The sequence below is a fragment of the Odocoileus virginianus genome, chromosome 17, assembly GCF_023699985.2.
Source record: "Odocoileus virginianus isolate 20LAN1187 ecotype Illinois chromosome 17, Ovbor_1.2, whole genome shotgun sequence".
In the NCBI taxonomy this organism is placed as follows: Eukaryota; Metazoa; Chordata; class Mammalia; order Artiodactyla; family Cervidae; genus Odocoileus; species Odocoileus virginianus.
This window is the reverse complement of record NC_069690.1, coordinates 23,358,769-23,378,377: the sequence shown is the minus strand read 5'-3', so window position 1 is coordinate 23,378,377 and position 19,609 is coordinate 23,358,769. Positions and strand designations below refer to the sequence as shown.

The 19,609-nt window shown below is 48.7% G+C and overlaps 1 protein-coding gene across 2 annotated transcripts in view; it reads left to right on the top strand.

The window, feature by feature from the left end:
* Window positions 1–19,327, top strand: part of ZZEF1 (zinc finger ZZ-type and EF-hand domain containing 1) — a 92,466-nt gene extending 73,139 nt beyond the window's left edge. For both annotated transcript variants that reach the window (XM_020882059.2, XM_070478894.1), the window contains exons 43-55: window positions 436–635; window positions 2,160–2,279; window positions 4,332–4,523; window positions 5,521–5,621; window positions 6,894–7,029; window positions 7,148–7,507; window positions 8,438–8,581; window positions 10,053–10,221; window positions 10,370–10,468; window positions 10,885–11,050; window positions 14,222–14,375; window positions 14,897–14,968; window positions 16,761–19,327. In XM_020882059.2, coding sequence (XP_020737718.2) covers window positions 436–635; window positions 2,160–2,279; window positions 4,332–4,523; window positions 5,521–5,621; window positions 6,894–7,029; window positions 7,148–7,507; window positions 8,438–8,581; window positions 10,053–10,221; window positions 10,370–10,468; window positions 10,885–11,050; window positions 14,222–14,375; window positions 14,897–14,968; window positions 16,761–16,841 — 1,994 coding nt within the window. In that variant the 3' untranslated portion in view covers window positions 16,842–19,327. The remainder of the gene's footprint in view (window positions 1–435; window positions 636–2,159; window positions 2,280–4,331; window positions 4,524–5,520; window positions 5,622–6,893; window positions 7,030–7,147; window positions 7,508–8,437; window positions 8,582–10,052; window positions 10,222–10,369; window positions 10,469–10,884; window positions 11,051–14,221; window positions 14,376–14,896; window positions 14,969–16,760) is intronic.
* Window positions 19,328–19,609: the final 282 nt, after the last annotated feature.

The following is a 19,609-nucleotide window of genomic DNA, read 5'->3' as shown; positions in this document are numbered from 1 at the left end:
CTTTTCATTATTAATTTACTTATTTCTTTCTGCTTTTAGTTTAATTTGCTCTTTTTTTTCTTTTTCTGGTTTCTTAAGGTGGAAGTCTAAATCAGTGATTTGACTTCATCTTTGAGAGACAATTTTGCTGGGTAAAAAATTGTGGGCTGAGAGTTTTTTCTTAGCATATTTTAAAGATATTGATCCATTTTCTTGTGGCTTTCATAGTTTCTGCTGTGAAGTCAGCCATCATTCTCTGTAACTCTTCAAAAGGTGTCTCTTGGGGAATTCCCTGGCGGTCCAGTGGTTGGGACTTGGGGCTTTCCCTACCATGGACTTGGGTTTGATCCCTGGTCAGAGAACTAGGATCCTATAAACAGTATAGCCAAAATATTAATAAACAAAATGTGTCTCTTTTCTCTGGCTACATTTAAGATTTCTCTCTTAATCCTTCAGTGAAGGACTACCAACTGGTCCAGAAAGGAGGAGGACAGGAAGGCAGTGATGCCCAGGCCCAGCTGAGCCAATACTCTCAGCACTTTGCCTTTATTGCCAGTCACCTTCTGCAAACCAGCATGGACAGCCATTGTCCCGAGGCAGTGGAAGCAACTTGGGTCCTGTCCCTGGCCCTCAAAGGATTATATAAAACCCTAAAGGTAATGTTGATTTTCTTCCATTTGCTAATCAGTCTGGCTGTGATCTAACACCTGCAGGGTATTAACTAGAAGGAAGTATCATCCTATTTCAATGAATAGTTAATCATAGGATCTTGATTATTTTTAGAAATGATTGGGGCCTTGCACAAGGATAGCATTAAGGAAGAAACAGAATTTTCCCAGTAGTTGGTTCTCTGTAATTTTTCAGTCCAGCCTCATGGAACCAGGTACTACTACCTTATGGGCACATAACCTTGGAAGATGAGAAGAAAAATTGACAACAGTTTCTCACTTCCTGCTGAACCACAATTCCTTCTGGTTCATCATAGGGAGAATAAAGGGGACTAACATCTTATGGGATCTGTAAGCAGTAGGTTTGGCATTTGGGGTGAGAGAAGGCAGACAAGTTGAAGAGCTGGGCAGTAACTGACATGGAGATGAGAAGCCTTGACTTGTGGGGAACATGATTCTTCTACTACTTGAGGGGCATCGGGAGGGAGGGAGGGATCACTTTAAGGATAACCTTCCCAACAGAACTAGCCAAGAAGAAGGATTTCCTCTAGAAGGCTTATGAGTTCCCTGAGTTGGGCAGCACTGGCAAGGAGGACATGAAAGGACTCAGGCACCACAGGAAGACTGGTCTAGGTGGCATTTCAGCTCTGACCCAGCCCTGAGAATTTATAGTTTTAGGCTTGAGACCACACATCTGCTGTTTGTTGATTTCATGGCGTTTATCACAATCTACTTTGTTTTAGTGGTTTTGCATTATAGTAGGTTTGGGAAAATAAACTCCCTGAGGGCAGAGACCGTTTATGCCTTTGGACCCTTGATTCTGTAAATATTTGTTGAGCACCAGCCGCCAGATGGAACTGATTACATAGTGTTGAACTAGAAAGAAGGTCCCTGCTGTCATGGAGCTTTCAGCCTTAACTATGAGGGAGACACCAGGGAGCCTGCAAGGAAAACCATAGGAGTCAGAAAGAGCCTTCCTGAAGAGGTGAAATCTGAGGTGGTAGAGAAGGAGTCTGGGCAGTCTTGCATGCTGGGAGAGAGCAAACCCCAGGCGCAGGGGCAGTCCTGGTTGTCAGGGAACAGAAGGAACACCTCAGGGCTTCGGGACAGTGCTAAGGAGGAGAGGAGACACAGAGGCAGGCAGGGAGCCTGCACGGGCCTTGTCAGCCACAAATAGGCACTCAGACTTCAGTCTGCAGGACAGTGGGAAACTCTGGGGAGGTAGAGAGCAGGAGAGGGACAGAAACCCCCTGTTCTTAGCATAGGACTCGGCACGTACAGTGTACGAGGCTTCAGAAATACTTGTCAAGTGAATGAAGTAGAGAGTGGACAGACAGGGTATGACTCAGGTCCAGAGTTTCATCTTTCCTACGGGCTCTGGAATCTTCACCAGAAGGTGGGCTTGGGCCAAGAGCTGAGACTGGGCTCTGATAGGGGCCTGCTTCTCCCTGAGTGACCCTTGACTTTGTTCACTCTGAGGCAACTGCAAATCATTCTTTTTCTGTTTGGCAGGTTCATGGTTTTGAAGAGACGCACGCTACCTTCCTGCAGACTGATTTGCTGAAGCTGCTGGTGAAAAAGTGCAGCAAAGGGACTGGCTTCAGTAAAACGTGGCTCCTCCGGGACCTGGAAGTAAGGGACGAGGGTGACTCCTGCTACCGCTTCCTGCTGCAGATTTACAGGCCTGGGAGTTAGAACAACCAGTCAGTCACAGCTGGTTCTGCCCTGCGCACTCTCATCCGGCGCAGTTGTTAAAACAGTGTCTTATATTTGTCTCCCCTTTTGGAAATAGAGATTATGACACCTGTCCTCCCCTGTCAGGGAAAATGAATTTGATGTTTGTCCAAAGAATATTGGAAGAGAAGTAATTTGTGGAAACACACGGTTGACCATTATATCATGGTAATAAATCTGCCCTTGAATTATTATTTCCCCTTAAAGTTCCTTTGAGCTAAAATCAGTTTCTAAATTTGTCCTCCACTTATGTTTACTTTATGTAGGATTTCAGTTGATAATATTCATTTTATTGCTTTTCTCCATAAGCCTTAGATTTTTCTTAGTGGAATTACTGTGGTTCCCTGGGGTGTTTCTGTGCCAAGTGCCAGCTTCAGGGCAGGGAAGGCTGCTGCCGTATGGGGGGTGCTTGGTCGACCATTCTGTCACACAGAGGCCTGAAGTCCAGGAAGCAGCTCTCAGTTGTCACAAGAGGATATGATTAGATTTTAGGAAAATATGCTGAAACATATTCACAGATTACCTGGTGAGCTCTTGCGCTCTTGCTGTTTAGGAAATAGAGCAAAAATAGAAAAAATTTGTAATTAAAATTTTTTACATTCAAAAATTTACATTTCTTTATGTACAGAAAATTTGAAAAGTAGAAAAGAAAGAAAAACTCCAAATTTCACCCCCTCCAGGCACATCTACTATTAGTATTTCATGTATTTCCCTTTTCTGATTTTTTTCCTTCTGTGTGTGTATTGCATACATAGATTTGGATTGTATAGTGGAGCATGTTACTGAAATAAATTGAAGTCTTGTGATAGCCATTTTTCTAAGTTGCTGGGTAGTTTTCATAACCACCATTTTTAACGGCTGCATATGATCCATAAAGTTGGACTTCAGTTTTTGCCATTAATAAATGCTTCTTTGACTGTATCCTTAGGAGTGTAACTTTTTACACATTTTACATTATTCCTAAAGGAGTGTAACTTTTTACACATTTTACATTATTCCTAAAGGAGTATAACTTTTTACACATTTTACATTATTCCTAAAAGATGAGTTGTGGAATCAAAGGTTATGAACATTTGTATAGGTCTTTGCTGCTGCTGCTGCTGCTAAGTAGCTTCAGTCATGTCTGACTCTGTGCTACCCCATAGACGGCTGCCCACCAGGCTTCCCCGTCCCTGGGATTTTCAAGGCAAGAACACTGGAGTGGGTTGCCATTTCCTTCTCCCAACATTTCCTTCTCCAGCATGAAAGTGAAAAGTGAAAGTGAAGTCGCTTAGTCGTGTCTGACTCTTAGCGACCCCATGGACTGCAGCCCACCAGGCTCCTCTGTCCATGGGATTTTCCAGGCAAGAGTACTGGAGTGGGGTGCCATTGCCTTCTCCGGTATAGGTCTTTACGTTTCACCAAAATGCGTTCTAAAAGGATGATGATACCAACTTATGCTGTCAGTGGCAAAGTTAATAAACACAAAGGTCTCTTGAAGTTTTAGTTAGCATGTCTTTGGTTATGAGTATGATTGAACATGCTTCCGTATCTACTAATTAATTACTTTTTTTGGATGTGGTGGGCCTTTGTGGCTGTGCTCAGGCTTTCTCTAGTTGTGCTAAGAGGGGGCTACTCTGTTGGGTGCACAGGCTTCTCATTTCATCGGCTTCTCTCTTTGCAGAGCACGGGCTATAGGTGCACAGGCTCTGTAGTTGTGGTACACAGGCTTAGTTGCTCCGCAGCAAGTGGGATCTTCCCGGACCAGGAATCGAACCTTTGTCCCCTGCATTGGCAGGCAGATTCCTATCCACTGTACCACCAGGAAGTCCTAATTTTACACTCTTTCTGTAAATTATTATGTCTTTTAAAGAGTCAAGTCAAATATTTTCTACCCTTTGAGGGCTAAAGATCTTCTCACACACTATAAACACTCAGGTTCCTGCCCTGCCTGATTTTTGTTCTATCTAGATTTTGTCCATCATGCTGTACTCCTCAAAAAAGGAGATCAACACTTTGGCTGAGCATGGAGAGCTGGAGCTGGATGAACGAGGGGATCAGGAGGAGGAGGTGGAACGGTCAGTCAGCAGCCCTGGTGACCAGGAGCAGAAAAAGCTAGACCCTCTTGAAAGCCTGGATGAGCCCACCAGGATATGTTTCTTGGTATGTTCCTAGGTCATGGTGTGGCGTGAAGAAGGGACTCAGGAATGGATTCTCTTTGGCTTGGACTGAGTTTTAGCCTCCACGTGGAAATGCTTCAGGCTGATGTCCTGTGAATACACTTCTGGGAAACTCGGTCTATATTGTACAGAACTGACCTGGAAGGAGGGAAAAGCCCTTTCGACAGTAGTTCTTAATGTTTGGGAGTTGTGGACCCAAAACTTTAGATTGTTTCTCCCATAAACTACGTGTGCAAATACTTATATGTAAAGTTTGGCATGTAATGTCAGGCCCATCCTCATAATTTCTCAAGTACATCCTTACTTTCCCTGGATAATCCACTCTTCCTCAAAATGATGTGAAAATGGGCAGAGGCTTAGGCTTCAAAGGCTCTAACTATGTGAAGAGTAAACAGACTATGGGGTGGATGTAAGAAAAGCAAATACAGCTTTTTAAAAACATCAAAAGAAAGTCTAGTACTTAGATTTACGTGCCAGTTGTCATACTTGAGGGCAAGGCAGCTACTGCAGGAAAGCTAGCAGTGAATAAATACCATTTGGCGAGTAATTATTGACTACTAGCATTACATTTTGTTGGTATAATTTTTTTTTCTAATTATCGTCTTTTGTTTGCTTTTTTGTTCTTCCTTTTTTAAAGTAACATGCTGTACCCCTTCATCTATATAATCTTTAACAAATGCACAATCACAGATAACTATGGCACAAATAAAAGTAAACTATCAAAAACATGGACTTCAGAACTAGGAGATTTTCCTTTGAATTTATAATAGTAATGCAGATTTTATAATCCATATTTTGGAGCTTATAATCTTTCATGCATGAAGTGTGATGTTCTTAAATTAAGTGATGTGATGTTCTTAGATTATAACTTGTAGTAACTATAGAAAATAATTCTTTTATCACTTTTGAGTTCAGGTTATCAGTAATGTGTTGAGGCACTTCAAATTTTCTCTCTTCTGTTTCTTCCTCGTGGCCTCCAGATGGCTCACGATGCCCTCAATGCCCCTCTGCACATTCTCCGGGCCATATACGAACTGCAGATGAAGAGGACTGACTCTTTCTTCCTGGAGGTTCAGAAGAGGTAAGGACGCAGCCAAAGTATAAGAAGCAAAGGAACAATTGAGGGTGGGACTCTGTCTACCTCCTGCTGACAAGATCTGAGAGGCCAGGAGCAGCTGGAGGACTGGTTTTCAGGTCTTCCTAAAGTGACGTGAAAGCTGGCTTCATAAAGTGCCACGTGGCATGGCTCGTCTTTGAGTTGTATTGTGTGTTCCTTTAGGAAGAACTTCATATTCGCAGTCTGCCTCTTAGATTAAACTAGTTATGAATGCAGAGATTGACACAGACACCAAGGTTTCTCTCCTGTATCAATCCAGGAAGCAAGCAGTGTAGAACAGGAACTTCTGGTACATTCTGGTCAAAGTAGTCTTCGTTTTTTTTTTTCACTTGTATACATTATTTTCTTGTTTTTTTCCTCAAGGGTATATTAATGAAAGGTATCTTATAACAATATACCCTTCATCTTGGCCAGGAAGTTCAGAGCTAGTTCTTGAGCCTAGCTCTTAAATTTATGGAGAATTTTTTGTTTTTGCATCTAATCTCCTCTTCCATTCCCCACATCCTGGTTTTGACTTCTTATTCTAATTTAGTTCCAATTCCGATTTAATTTTCTTTTGTTATTTCATATTTCTGCTTTCCCATATGTATTTCTTATCTACAGCCTCAAATCCTTTGTGAAATGAAGCAGGATTACCCCAGTTAGGGCACAGAAATTTGTTGTCCTGTCCCGCCACAGTCCAGAGATAGGCAGCAGCCCAGGGTGGGTGGGCAGTTTGCTTCCCAAGTGACCCGGTGTCCCCATGGCTGCTGGCCTCCTCTGTGTCATCAGGGCAGGCTCTCCCACACCCATTCTTAGTTCCACCCCAGGGGCAAGGTGGGGAATGGAGCACCTCCTTAACCCAGCTGCTTGAGGGCAGGCCCCGAATGCAGCACACATCACCTCCCTGGCCTCCCTTTGGCATGACCCCGGTTGCACTGCTGTATCCAGCTGCTGGGAGGACTGGGAACCATGTCTCCACCCGGGTGATTGTGTATCTTGCTAAAACTTTGTTTCTAAATGAAAGGGAGAATGGATCCTAAAGGACGGTTTCCATCTCCACTGCAGGCCTCCAGGCATGCCTGCTCAGGTAGATTAGCACTGTGAGTCTGGTGTTGGAAGGGTGGACCGTACTATCTAATTCCTTAGTAACAGGAAAATAACTCTGATCAGCATTTCTGCAAGTTTCACTGAAGGTTAAACTCTCACCTCTCTGGAACACAGATGCCCAGCTTTGTGCTCCTTCCTTCTCTTCAGGTTTGACGGGGACGAGCTCACCACAGACGAAAGGATCCGGACCCTGGCTCAGCGGTGGCAGCCCAGCCGGAGTCTGAGACTGGACGAGCAGAGTGCCAAGGCCGTGGATACAGACATGATCATCCTGCCCTGCCTGGTACATGGGGCCCCCCACCAACCCCTACCCCTGGGAAGGAGGGTGTCTATCCACCCCCACCCCCCACCCCAGTGGTGAGATAGCCAGGCCTCAGTGATGGTGCTCTCTGGGCTTGCAGTCCAGGCCCGTCCGCTGCGAGCAGGCCACCGTCGAGTCGAACCCTGTGACCCAGAAACTGATCTCCAGCACGGAGAGTGAGCTGCAGCAGAGCTATGCCAAGCAGCGGCGCAGCAAGAGCGCCGCCCTGCTGCACAAGGAGCTCAACTGCAAGAGCAAGAGGGCCGTCCGGGACTACCTCTTCCGCGTGAACGAGGCCACAGCCGTCCTGTACGCCCGCCACGTGCTGGCGTCCTTGCTTGCCGAGTGGCCCGGGCACGTGCCGGTGAGCGAGGACATCCTGGAGCTGAGCGGCCCAGCCCACATGACCTACATTCTGGACATGTTCATGCAGCTGGAGGACAAGCACCAGTGGGAGAAGGTAATAGGCAGCTGGGCTGGGCACACACTCCGCTTGCGACTCCTCTCTGCCCCCCGCCCCAAGTACCCTGCGGGGGTTTTGAACAGGCTTCCTCTAGGGGGTGCCTTCCTGGAGTGAGGTTCTCTGTATGGCTGTTCAGCCCCCCGATAGGTGTGAACCCAACAAAAGCCGACTCAGGTCACAGTTGAAGTCTCCCAAGTCTTGGCCTAGAGCCACGCTCACGGCCAGGCAGATGGGATGCTCGGAGAGTATTTGAAATAACGGTCCCACAAATCCCACCCTTGCAGTCTTCCTTTTTTGTTTTCAGAATTCGAAGTCCAGCTCTCCTTGCTGGCCTGTCTCTTCTCATGTCCCCCGGGGTCTCACACAGCATAAAGTCCAAGGGACTGGGTTAGTTACGAATGTGACAGCCTATTCCCATAATACAGGAAACCTTCCAGGAAGGTTTATATCTTCTGTTTTAAATGATCATTTCTAGAGTATCTGCTCCAGGTCAGACACTGCCAGCACTTACACCTGTGTTACATCATGACCCAGGGAGAATTTTATTGGTGAAGAAATCAAACCCAGGAGGTTTGCCCAGGTTCCCAGCTTCTGGGCGGCAGACATGGTATCTTACAGAGTCTATGCATTCTCTTCAGTCCAGTGCTCTAGTTTAAATTTCAGGTTTTCAGGTGGTGACCATCTTTTGTTTTTAAAATCAAATCTTCAAAAAATAATAAAATAAAATAAAAAATAAATGAAATCAAATCTTCAACTGAGCCTTTCAAAGTGGTACTGGCATAGCAGCCTTTCACATGGCTGGAAGCATCTCTTCTACCTCCTGCTGTCTAGAACTGGGGGACCCACAGGGCAGAGCTCAGGAGCCCTGGGCACAGTCTCCAGCTGAGCTCCATCATCTTGCCCTGTTCTCTGCCTGTGTCCCACCAGATCCTGCAGAAGGTGCTCCAAGGCTGCCGGGAGAGCATGCTGGGAACCATGGCCCTGGCTGCCTGCCAGTTCATGGAGGAACCAGGAATGGAGGTGCAAGTGCGAGAATCGAAACACCCGTATAACAACAACACCAACTTCGAGGTATGAGCCAGGGTCTGCCAGCCTCACCCAGCCTCGGGGCATGCGACTGGCAGGACCCAAGGAGCATGAATCTCATCACTTCCCACTGTGGTTCTTTCCCCCAACCCAACAGACCTGGCCTAGAAAGTGCTCCCTTAGTCTCAGCAGCCATCTGCCTCCCTGAAGCCAGTCCCAGGATTCTGTACAAACAAGTCCTCTCTTCTCCTGACCTTGTTGTGATAGAAAACCAGAGGGCCCCCCACCCTGGAGGAGAGATTACTTGCCCTGCAGCGAGCTCCTTGGACTGAGAGCTCTGTGTCGCTGGCAGACTTTCCATCCTCACTCTGTCCTTCTCCTAATGACCCGGCCATACCTGGGGGACTCCATCCCCTTTGTTTAGTTACCCAGAACTGAAAGGCCTCATCTCTTTTATCCTTAACCCTGCACCTGGACAGGGAGAGGTGGGGCTTTGGATGAGGCAGAAGGCGGGGGGTGGCCTTAGTGGTCCTCATAGGCTTGGTGCTGCTTGTGTCTCTTCAGCTCCTTTCAAAATGGGTGACAGACGCATCTGGAATGTGCTTGTTGACAGCTGAGAGTTTGTTTTACAGAATGTAAACCTTCTCACTCTACCTTCTTAGCCTCTTCTCCCACAGTTCCTGGACTCTGTCCCCACTCCCCACCCCGCCACCCCCTGCCCCGTAAACACACCTAGTGAGCCACTGCGTTCGACCTCAGGGGGATCACCTTACCTCTCTGCCGCCCCGACTCCTCCCCTTCTCTGGGTCCCCCTGGCTGCTCCTCTCTCCTCTCCCAGTGCTAGCCTGCCCCAGCCCCGGCCTTGCCACACCCTAGCTGGCAGTGATCCTGGTACAGCACAAACCTAATCCAGGCTTTCTCCTGCTTACCGCCTTCCCGGGACACCCCCTGCTGTCCAGACAAGTCTTGGCGCTTCATTTTAGCACACACGGCCTTCCCTTTTCCATCTGTCCCTCCCAGCCTCTGCAGGGTCATGTCACCCCATCCCCATCTCCTTAGCATGTGTGCATGCGATGCTCACCTGTTACCTCAGACACCCCAAGCTCATTGCTATCCCCTGAACTCGTTAGGCTTTCCGATGCTGTTTCCTTTGCCTGAAACACATCCCCACATGCTCATGTCTCACCTCTTTTTCCATTCCTCCCTCCCTGACAGTCCTGTCCCATCCTCCTCAGTCTTCACAGCAACCAGAGCATCCCTTCCCTGGGACTTTTTTCTGCCCCTGCCTCCCTTGCCTGCCCTCCTTCGAGCTGTGCAGGCTGCACGCTGTCCTTCCTGCCGTGTTGGCAGCCCGCGTGCATCCTCCCCACCCAGCCAGGCCGAGAGCTCCTGGAGGCAGAGGCCCTGACTCACTGCTTCTTCAGGCCCAGTTCTGACTGCAGGGCATGGCATGAGGAAGCCCCTGGGAACTGACCAGTGACCAGTGACGACGGCGTGTCCTTGTTTCCCCTCCTAGGACCGAGTTCATATCCCTGGGGCCATCTACCTCTCCATCAAATTCGACCCTCAGTGCAACACAGAGGAAGGCTGTGACGAGCTAGCCATGTCCAGCAGCAGTGACTTCCAGCAGGACCGACACAATTTCAGTGGGTCTCAACAGAAGTGGAAAGATTTTGAGCTTCCAGGTAGTAAAGAAATGCCAGATAATACAGACTCTTAATGCTAAGTACTGAGAAAGATTTGGAAGTGGGCTTTATCTGTTTAGTGGGAAGTCCGCATGGGCCTTTCCCTGTCTGCAGTGTCCTGACCTGCCTATGCTTCTTGTGTGCCCAGGAGACACTCTGTATTACCGCTTCACCTCTGACATGAGCAACACCGAGTGGGGCTACAGGTTCACTGTGACGGCCGGACACCTGGGGCGGTTCCAGACAGGTGTGTGCGCTGGGCCCTCCGTTCGCATGCTCTCCCTACCCAGGGCCCTCATGGGTGTCGGTGCCGTTAAGTCACTGGTCTTCGTTAAAACCAAAGCGGATGCCTTTCTGTGAGACTTCAACGAATTTTTCTCACAAGCCCCACACACATCACTTGTGAATGTACTAGAGTTGGGAGGTTGTGACTTGTCTACAGCTGGAGAGAGGAGCTACCTGTTAGGACCAAGGAAAGACCCTGGTTCTCTTAGAATTCACCAGGATATTTTGCAAAAAAGGAACTGAAAATGTTCCCATGTTGCTTTTCCATAAGGTGTAATTTCAGGCAATATTTAAATGATCATAGTGGTTTCATCCTATTTATTAAAACTTGAGCAGTTTATGTCTTTTTTTAAATATCTGTTTTGTGGGGGTTGCCAGGATTTGAGATTTTGAAGCAGATGCTGTCAGAAGAAAGAGTTGTGCCACACCTCCCGTTGGCCAAAATTTGGGAATGGCTAGTGGGTGTGGCCTGCCGCCAGACTGGTCATCAACGGTTGAAAGCCATCCACCTGCTCCTGAGGATTGTGCGATGCTGTACCCACAGGTAAGCTGCCTTCTGGATTCGACTCCTTGGCTGGGTATTTGTATTGCAAACATCTCCTCCACTTCAGGGCTTGCCAGTTCACTCTGTTAGTGGTGTCTTTGATGAAAAGAAGTTTCTGATTTTAGTGTCTTCCAGTTCACCTGTTTCCTTTATGACAGAGCTTTCATTGTCCTGTTTAGGAAATTTTTGCCTCACTTGACCTTAGGGTCATGAAGGTGAAGCTTAATTATTTTTTCTTCTATATTGAGATCAACAGTCCACATGGAATACATTTTAATGCATGATTTGAAGGGTAGAGTTAAGCTTCTCTGTATACACACATTTTTTTTCTCGCATGGATCTCCACTTGACTCTGTAGCCCATCTTTCCCCTCACACACTGCAGTGCCATCTTTGTCACAGAAAAGTGTCCTTGTGCACATGGATCCATCCCTGATGCTTGTGTTCCAGTGGTCTTTTTGGTTATCTTTGTGTCAGTACCACGCTGTCTTATATATTATAGTTTTATAGCAAATGTACATATCTGGCAGTATAAAGCCTTCAACCTGGTTCTTCACCTTCAAGATTATCTTGAAGATGCTACTTGACCCTGCATGTCCATGTAAATTTTATACTATTTAGTTTTTCCTCCCACCCCTCAGCTTTACTGAAGTGTAATTGACAAATGAAATCGTAGTGTATTAAAAGTGTAGAATATGATGACTTGATATTCTTTATATTAATACATTGAGAAAGGATTCCCACAATCAAATTTACTAACATCCCTCGCCTCATGTTTGCCTTCTTTGTGGTGTGTGAGAACACTTAAATTTCACCCTCTGTCTGCAATGTGCTTTTCAGCAAATTGCTCTCCTATGTTATGGTGTTACACACTATTATCAACTATAGTCACCATGTTGTATAATAGATCCTCAGACTTTATTCATCTTACAACCAGAAGTTTCTGCCCTTCTACCAGCCTTTCCCTGTTTCCCACATTTCCCAGCCCCTGGCAGCCACCACTCTAACTCTCTGTTTCTACAGGTTTGACTGTTTTCGGATGCCACATAAAAGCGATACCATGCAGTATTTGTCTTCCCTTAGCTTACTTCACTTGGCATAATGCCCTCCAGGTTCATCTATATTTTTGGAGATGACAGGATTTCCTTCTTTCTCATAGCTCAATTATATTTCATTGTGTGTGTACACACCACATTTTCTTTATCCATTCATCAGTCAGGAGACATTATTTCCAGACATGTGGCTATTAGGAATAACGCTGCAATAAACGCTGGTGTACTGATAATCTCTGAGACAGTGATTTCGTTTATTTTGGACATACTCAGAGATGGTATTGCTGGATCATCTGGCAGTCCATGAGTTTCTCGAGGGCCCTCCATACTGTTTTCAAATCGTACCAGTTTACATTCCCAACCAGTGTGCAAGTGTTCTCCTTTTGCTCCGCATCCTCGCTGGCTTTTGTTATCTCTTATCTTTTTGATGGAAGCCATCCTAACACAGGTGAGGTGAAGCCGCATTGTGGTTTTGATTTGCATTTCCCCGATGGTTAGTGGTATCGAATACCTTTTCTGTTCCTGCTGGCCATCTATATGCTTTCTTTGGAAAGACGTCTCTTTAGGTCCTTTGCCTATTTTTTTCTTTTTTTTTTTTTTTCTTTTTTGCTATTGAGTTGAATGAGTTCCTTGTGTATTTTGGATATTAACTCCTTATCAGATATATGACTTGCAAATACTTTCTCCTGGCCCATAGGATGCCTTTTCACTCTGTTGATTGTTTTCCTTGCTGTGAAGAAGCCCTTTAGTTTGATGGAGTCCCACTTGTTTATTTTTGCTTTTGATGTCAAATCCAAAAAAAAAAAAATCATTGCCAAAACCAGTGTCAGGGAGTTTACAGCCTGTGTCTTCTAGGAGTTTTACAGTTGCAGGTCTTACTCCAAGTCTTTAACCCAGTTTTGAGTAGATTTTTGAGTACAGTGTGATGTGTATGAAGCATGTGTCCCATCTCTCTTGTCATCAGACGGGAGGGCCCTTCCAGGCTGCATTGTGGGTACATTTCTGCAGTCTGCTGCCCATTGCCAACCCTCCTTCCCATAAGGACATTCCCACAGCCCCTTGGTCCCAGAGGCCAAGACTGGAGCGGGCAGAGGGAAAAGGCAACCCCCAGGGGATGGGTGGTAACAGAATAACTGCCTGAGTTCTGCCACAAGCATGAGTTTGCAGGTGCCTTTTCCTTCCCACTCCAGTGCTGTCCTGAAAACTCAACTGTGAAGCCATCTCTTTAAATCAAACCATGTTTTCCCATTGGTTTACTTTATGAAGACTTATTCCTCTGGGAGAAAGTCATTCACTCCAGGATCACACTTAAATGTATAATCAGGAGTCTTTTAAAAATCATATATTAAAAAGAAAAGGCAACACTGTAGATTATAAATGTATAAAATCGTGTAGTAAGTCCAAGAAATCATAATGTGTCTCCTCTGAAGGACTTTGAACTGGAATTAAAGTACAACCTCCCTCTGAGTAAAACACATCAGTGCAGTCTCAACAGGCGTCTATTGAGTTAGGAGGACTCTGCTTTACATAGATTTCTGTCCTGAGCAACTTTATAAGCATATTTCTTGTTTTATGAGCTTAAGATCATAACAATGGTTGCCATTATCTTTTAAATCAGATTTTTTTTTCCTTTCTGATTACTTAAAACGGTGAGCATTATAGAAAATCTAGAAAACTGACAGGGACAGCCACTGATAAGATTTTTGGTGTGTTTATTATGATTTTTTTAATATGGTCACTCGCGCATTTTTAAATTTTTTTTGCAATTTTATGTTTCGTATCTTGGTCTTTTCTACTTAACATTTATCTGGAGGTTTTTTTCTGCTGTCATTGGAAGTTCTTCTTAACAGCCATTTTTAAAGATCCATAAAGTTGATTTGTGTGAATGTGCTGGAGGGTCTCCTTGTCCCCAGAGTTCTGGTTTGGAGTTGAGATTTTGCCCCTTTTCTTATTTGCCATTGGCAACTCTTTGGGGCTGTTTAGCGGGTGAGGGGGGTGATTGGGGCTGGCCTGGCCCGACTTTACTAGAGGTCAGGGTGGCAGGGAGCCTCGGAGCTGCAGCTCTGTCTGGTGTCTGGTGGGCGTGACCCCAGGAAGCTGCCCCCCCCCCCCCCCCACAGCGACCTCTGTGACCTCACGCTGCTGCAGCCCCTGTGGCTGCTCTTCACCCGGATGGAGTACAGCCTGTCTGAGGACGTGACCCAGGCTGGCATCCTCCTGCCCCTGCATCGCGCGCTCACCGAGCTCTTCTTCGTCACCGAGAACCGCGCCCAGGTGAGGGTCTGTGCTTCTGCTCCCCGCTGCGAGCCCGGGGGTGTCGTCGGGGTCCCAGCAGAACTGCACAGGGAGACAGGCCTGGCCTGGGGCCCAGGGTTCCCCTCTCCCCCACCCCAGGGAGCCAGGTCCGCCCTGTGTGATTGTCTGTTTGCTCAGGCCTGATGCCAAAGAGGGAAACAGCCCTTGACAGCAATGAGTTTGGGAAAACAAACCAACGGCCTTTTTCTTCCTCCTTTCTTCCCCGCCTCAGCACAATAGACTCATTGACCAGGAGAGCTGAAAGGGCCTTTCAGAGCTCTCTAGCCTATCCCCTGGGTTTATAGTGAGGAGGCTGCGGGTGAGTCCGGACACATGGCTCCCCCCATCTCACTCCTTCCGAGGCTCCCAAGGAAGGTGGGCGGTGAGGTGCCCGGCGGAGCAAGCAGCCGTGTCCCACCGAGGCTTCCGTGGCCCTGGGTCGTGGGTGGGCGTCATCCCCGGGAGGGGGCCTCTGACCGCTGCGCCTGCTCTCCCCGCAGGAGCTCGGCCTGCTGCAGGACTACCTGCTGGCCTTAACCACCGATGACCACCTTCTCCGCTGCGCTGCGCAGGTACCGCCTCCGTGCCGCCCCACTCCCCGCGCCCCGGTGCAGGCTCCACCCCGGGTCTGCACGGAGCTCTGTTCCCAGTCAGCCACTTCCTGCTCATGTCACAGACAGCAGCCGAGCCCTGTTTATCAGTGACGTTCATAGTAAACCGTAGGGTCAGGAGACACCAGCAAGAATTTGTGTCTTTGAAACCAAAACAACCAGTGTCTTAAATTTATAGTTTGGCCAATCCCTAAAGTTTCCATAGAGTTAGATTTCAGATATTTTTGGATATAACTTTCTTCCCTAGAAGGAGAACTCCTCTGACAGCTGTTGGGCCCCAGGGCCCCTTTCCACTTATGAATTACTGAGGATCCGCAAAAGCTTGTGTTTATGTGCATTATAGAGATTGATATATACTGTTAGAAAGCAGATTTTAAATTTAGACATTACATTAGAAATTGAAATATTAAACACTTATTTGTCGATTTATTTTTTTAAATAATCATCTCATTATGTTTAGCAATACAGTTGTGAAAACCAGCTGTATTTTTCAAGACCAAACAGTTTTTGAGAAGGGCAGCGTCAGGTTCCATTTTTGCAGCGCCCTTTGCTGTCTGGCTTCATGGAAGACAGCTGGCTTCACAGAGCAGCTTCCTTCCGGCTGTGCTGTCAGACAGGAACCTGCGGGGTGCTCCACCGTACCCTCGCGAGAGTACGAAAGTGAGAACGGCCAGATAATGTCGTGCTGTTAATGTGAGAAGGGTTTTCTCAGTGCAGAGCCTCTGGAAGGGTCTCAGGAGCTCCCAGGCCCCAGACTCCGTTGTGAGACCCTCAGGCTCAGAGTCCTCGGGTATGGTAGAGCGTGTGGTCTGCATCCACAGTGGACGGATGGGGACACCGAGGCTCCAGGGAGAGGTGTGCCTGGGTTCTCACTCGAGGAGGCCTCCATCCAGCTGGGACTCCCGGCCAGAGCCCTGCACTCTCTTCCTGGCAGGTTTTCTCAGACCGTAGGTTGGTCCTCCTGCAAGAAAGGGTCAGGGTTCGGATTAGAGGCAGGCACCCCCCATCCACTGCAGAGGGGTTTGTGTGAACTGTCTTGAGACCTGTAGGCCGAGTAAAAACTCTCCGCGCCCCAGCTCCTGTCAGCTGCCTGCCGGCACTGCCGCTGCAACCCATAGAGTCACAGCACACGGTGCAGTCCTGACATCTGACGGTCGTGACTCCGAAAGCTTGACATCGCGTGCACTCCTCCCCGTTGCCTGTCCCAGTGTTCAGCCTCTAACCCTCATTCTCTCCTCACTTGCCTCCAGCCCATCCACTCTGCTGGACCAGTGCTCTGCTTCCTCACCCAGCCTCCACCCCTTCTTCCCCATCTGCGCCCCCTCTTCCTGCTGCCTTGGCTTGGAGACCAACCTTGGCCTGGCTCCAGGGCGGCTGCCCTCCCAACTCTGCTTCTGGGGGCCCCACCACTGGCTGTTTCTTCCTGTCCACACTTTTGTGCTGCTGCCCCACTCCCTAGAGCTTTCCCAGATCCCCCCTGCCCTCGAGGTGTCCTCTGAGCCCCCAGTGTTGCCCCTGCTCCTCTCTCGGGGCAGTGAGGATTCTGCCGACCTGTGGAGTTTCCATGTGTCTTGATCGCTGCTTCTTTCCCTCTAGACTGTGGCACCCCAGGTGAGGGGTACCACACCTGGCCTGCATCTGCCTCTCCCCTGCACGCCCCCAGTGCTCAGCTGCCGGTCTTGTTCTATCAGCACTTAATGACCCAGAAGGTGACTAGTTTCCTGACCATGGTGATGACTCTCTCCCTCCACAGGCTCTGCAGAACATCGCTGCTATCAGCCTGGCCATCAACTATCCGAACAAGGCCACCCGCCTCTGGAACGTTGAGTGTTAGCCCTTGGTGTGGCGTGCATGAAACTCGCTAATCTGTCCACGAGGATCTTAGAGCAGATGCCTGCACTCATTCGGGAAGATTCCTGTGGCATCGGTGCCCGGCTCTCCTTGAGTTCCCCCCCTTCCACCCCGACTAGAATGCCAAGCAGTCACGCCTCCGAGAATGTCCTGTGTCACAGCGAGGCACCTGCGCGTCCCATAGCATGTGAGAACAAGCAGAGCAATGCAAAATCATTCAGAAGGCGCCAGCTGCAGGCCTTTGAGAAGGTTGTTCAGAGGCTGCAGCCCCTGAAGACCCGGCCGCAGCCTCTCTGGGAAGGGCTCTGTCTCCGTTGAGCTGGAACTGCCTGCACTTGCCCTTCTGGGGACGATAGGGTCTGCCTGGACCCACGTTTCTCAGCAGGACCTTCAGCAGCCCTGGCCCGGGAGATCTTTCGCTTTTGCTTCTTGAGACTGGGTCATCTAAACCAAAAGCAGTGAGAGCCTGGCCACCACCCGGCCCCCACCATTCATTACAGGACCTGCTGCCATGCTGGCCCTCTGAGTAGCCTCGGCCATCCCAGAGAAATCCTTGGTGAGAACAAGTGCCCTTGGGAACAGCCAGCAGGCCACCACGCACGTCCACCGTGCACAGCTCCCAGCTCAGCCGCGTTGTTTTAGTTGTTGTTTTAACACATATTTCAGTTTCCACCTCATGTTTTTAGAGAGAACCACACTGACTCCCTTGAGAGGGCCTCGAGGGGGGGCACGACCAGCGGATCAGTCATTCAGGGGGACACTGGTTTGTGTGAAAGGAGCAGATCTTGAAGATCTCTTCAGTGTCTGTACCCAAGACTCAAAGTGTTATCAGAGGAGATCTTATTTTAGAAGTCAAGCAAACAAAAAAACCACATGGTTGTATTTCTGCTCCACGGTCGTGGTAATCCATCACGTCCGCCTCTGGGACTTTCCATGGTTATCTGGCCGTCACCTGTCTCTAGCAATAACTACATCAATTCTAACAAATGCTGTTTTCTGCTTTCCTTTCTGTGGTTGTCCTGCCCTGAAGTGCTGATGATTATCCTCTTTCCAAAGTCAGGCTTTGGAGTATGAGGCTGGGTTGGCAAGTGGGCTGTGGACAAAGCCTCAGTGGGACTCATCACTTGAAGAACCTTAGAGCCAGCTGCCACTTAAGGTGGGGATCTTGGCCCAAGCATGTCACCCCACACACAGGGCAAAACCCACGGAAGGCTCATCATAGCCAGGCGGGGTTGAGCAGATCCACATGCCACAGCCCTGGAAGCCCCCTCTGCAGAGCCCAAGGCTGTGGGGTCCTGGAATCCCCTTATTGCTGGAGCACTTCCGCCTTCTGGGTCAGGAAGCCGAGGTGCTGCAACCTTCTGCGGCCCCAGAATTGGATTCTCGGCCCAGCCCCAAGCTGCACGTGGAGCCCTTATGGAAGGGAGAACTCACAAGAGATGGAAACAGGGCAGGACCCGAGGCTTGGTGACCTAAAGCCCAGGACCCTGACATGGGCACAGCCCGGGCCTGGCCCGGTCTCCCATGGTGTTGGGGTGTGAGTAGACGAGCACTGCTGGCTTGGTAGACACCCCTTTCTCAGCTTTTGCTCCGCTGGCACCCCCAAAGAAGGCCCCAGGCTCTATCCCACCCAGCCCCAGGTGTTGTCTCCCAGTGAGAAGGGAGGTCACAGAGATCCCCGAGCTTGGGAGGAGAGGTGCCTGCCGTTGGCTCGGGCTCACTGGTGCAGGGATGGTGTACTCGCTGCTCCCCCTCACCCTGCACCCCCTCACCCCCCAGACTCGCAGCAGCCGCAGGGGTCACACCCCTCATGGCAGCAGACATTGGCTTTGCCCCCCAGCCTCCCACCAGGAAGACAGAACTGTAAATAAAACGCTGGGCTCTTCAGAGCTTCTCTGTACACCGCCCCTGCTAGTCTGGCCTCTCTGTATTCAGTTTGCATAGAGTAAGCCTCGGTTTTCCTTCACCCACAACTGCTGCTCTCCTGCCAGCGCCCTCCTCGGCCCAGCGCCCTGCCTCCCACCGCCTCTGCTTCCAGCCACTGGGTGGCGCTGCTGAGCCAGGCCCACTCCCCTGGTCCCCAGCCGGACCAGCAGTATCCAAAAGTGATTTCCATCCAGACGGACAGCCCTCTGATCCTTCTTAGGAGGCGGGACTGCCTGGAGTGAGGTAGGACTGGCAGGAATGAAGGTGTTGTGGAAACATGTGCCTAATCTATAAAGAAATCTGTTCCAAACCATGTATATTGTACAGACAGACGCTGTTCCTTACGGGGAGTGACTTATTTTCATCATCGTTTTTAATTTGTTTTCTTACGGGTTTACGATTTTGAATTTTTCTTATTTGGTTGAAAGAAAGAATTTTGATTATATCAGCTGAGTAAGTTCAGCCTGTAAAAAGGATGTTAAGTTGTGGGTAAAATATGCAAATGAAGAGAAATATATTGTACAAATTCTATATAAAAAGGTACACTTGTGTGTGGGCTTTTCTTTTTTTCCCTTTCTTCGCCTCCGTCTGCTTGCTTATGAAGATGATGCTTGGAGTTTCTACCGAGTCCGTACTGATGGAATTTCTAGACTCCCAAGGCCTTGGGGTGGGAACGAATCAGAAAGGTTCTTAGCTCCCATCCCCCTCCCAGTAGCTCCTCTTGCCCCTCCCCTGGGTCTGTGCTCTGGGGTCTTATCCTCAGACCCTGCTCCCTGGGTCTGTCCCTTCTATGCCCAGCCACTCAGAGGATCGCACACACACACA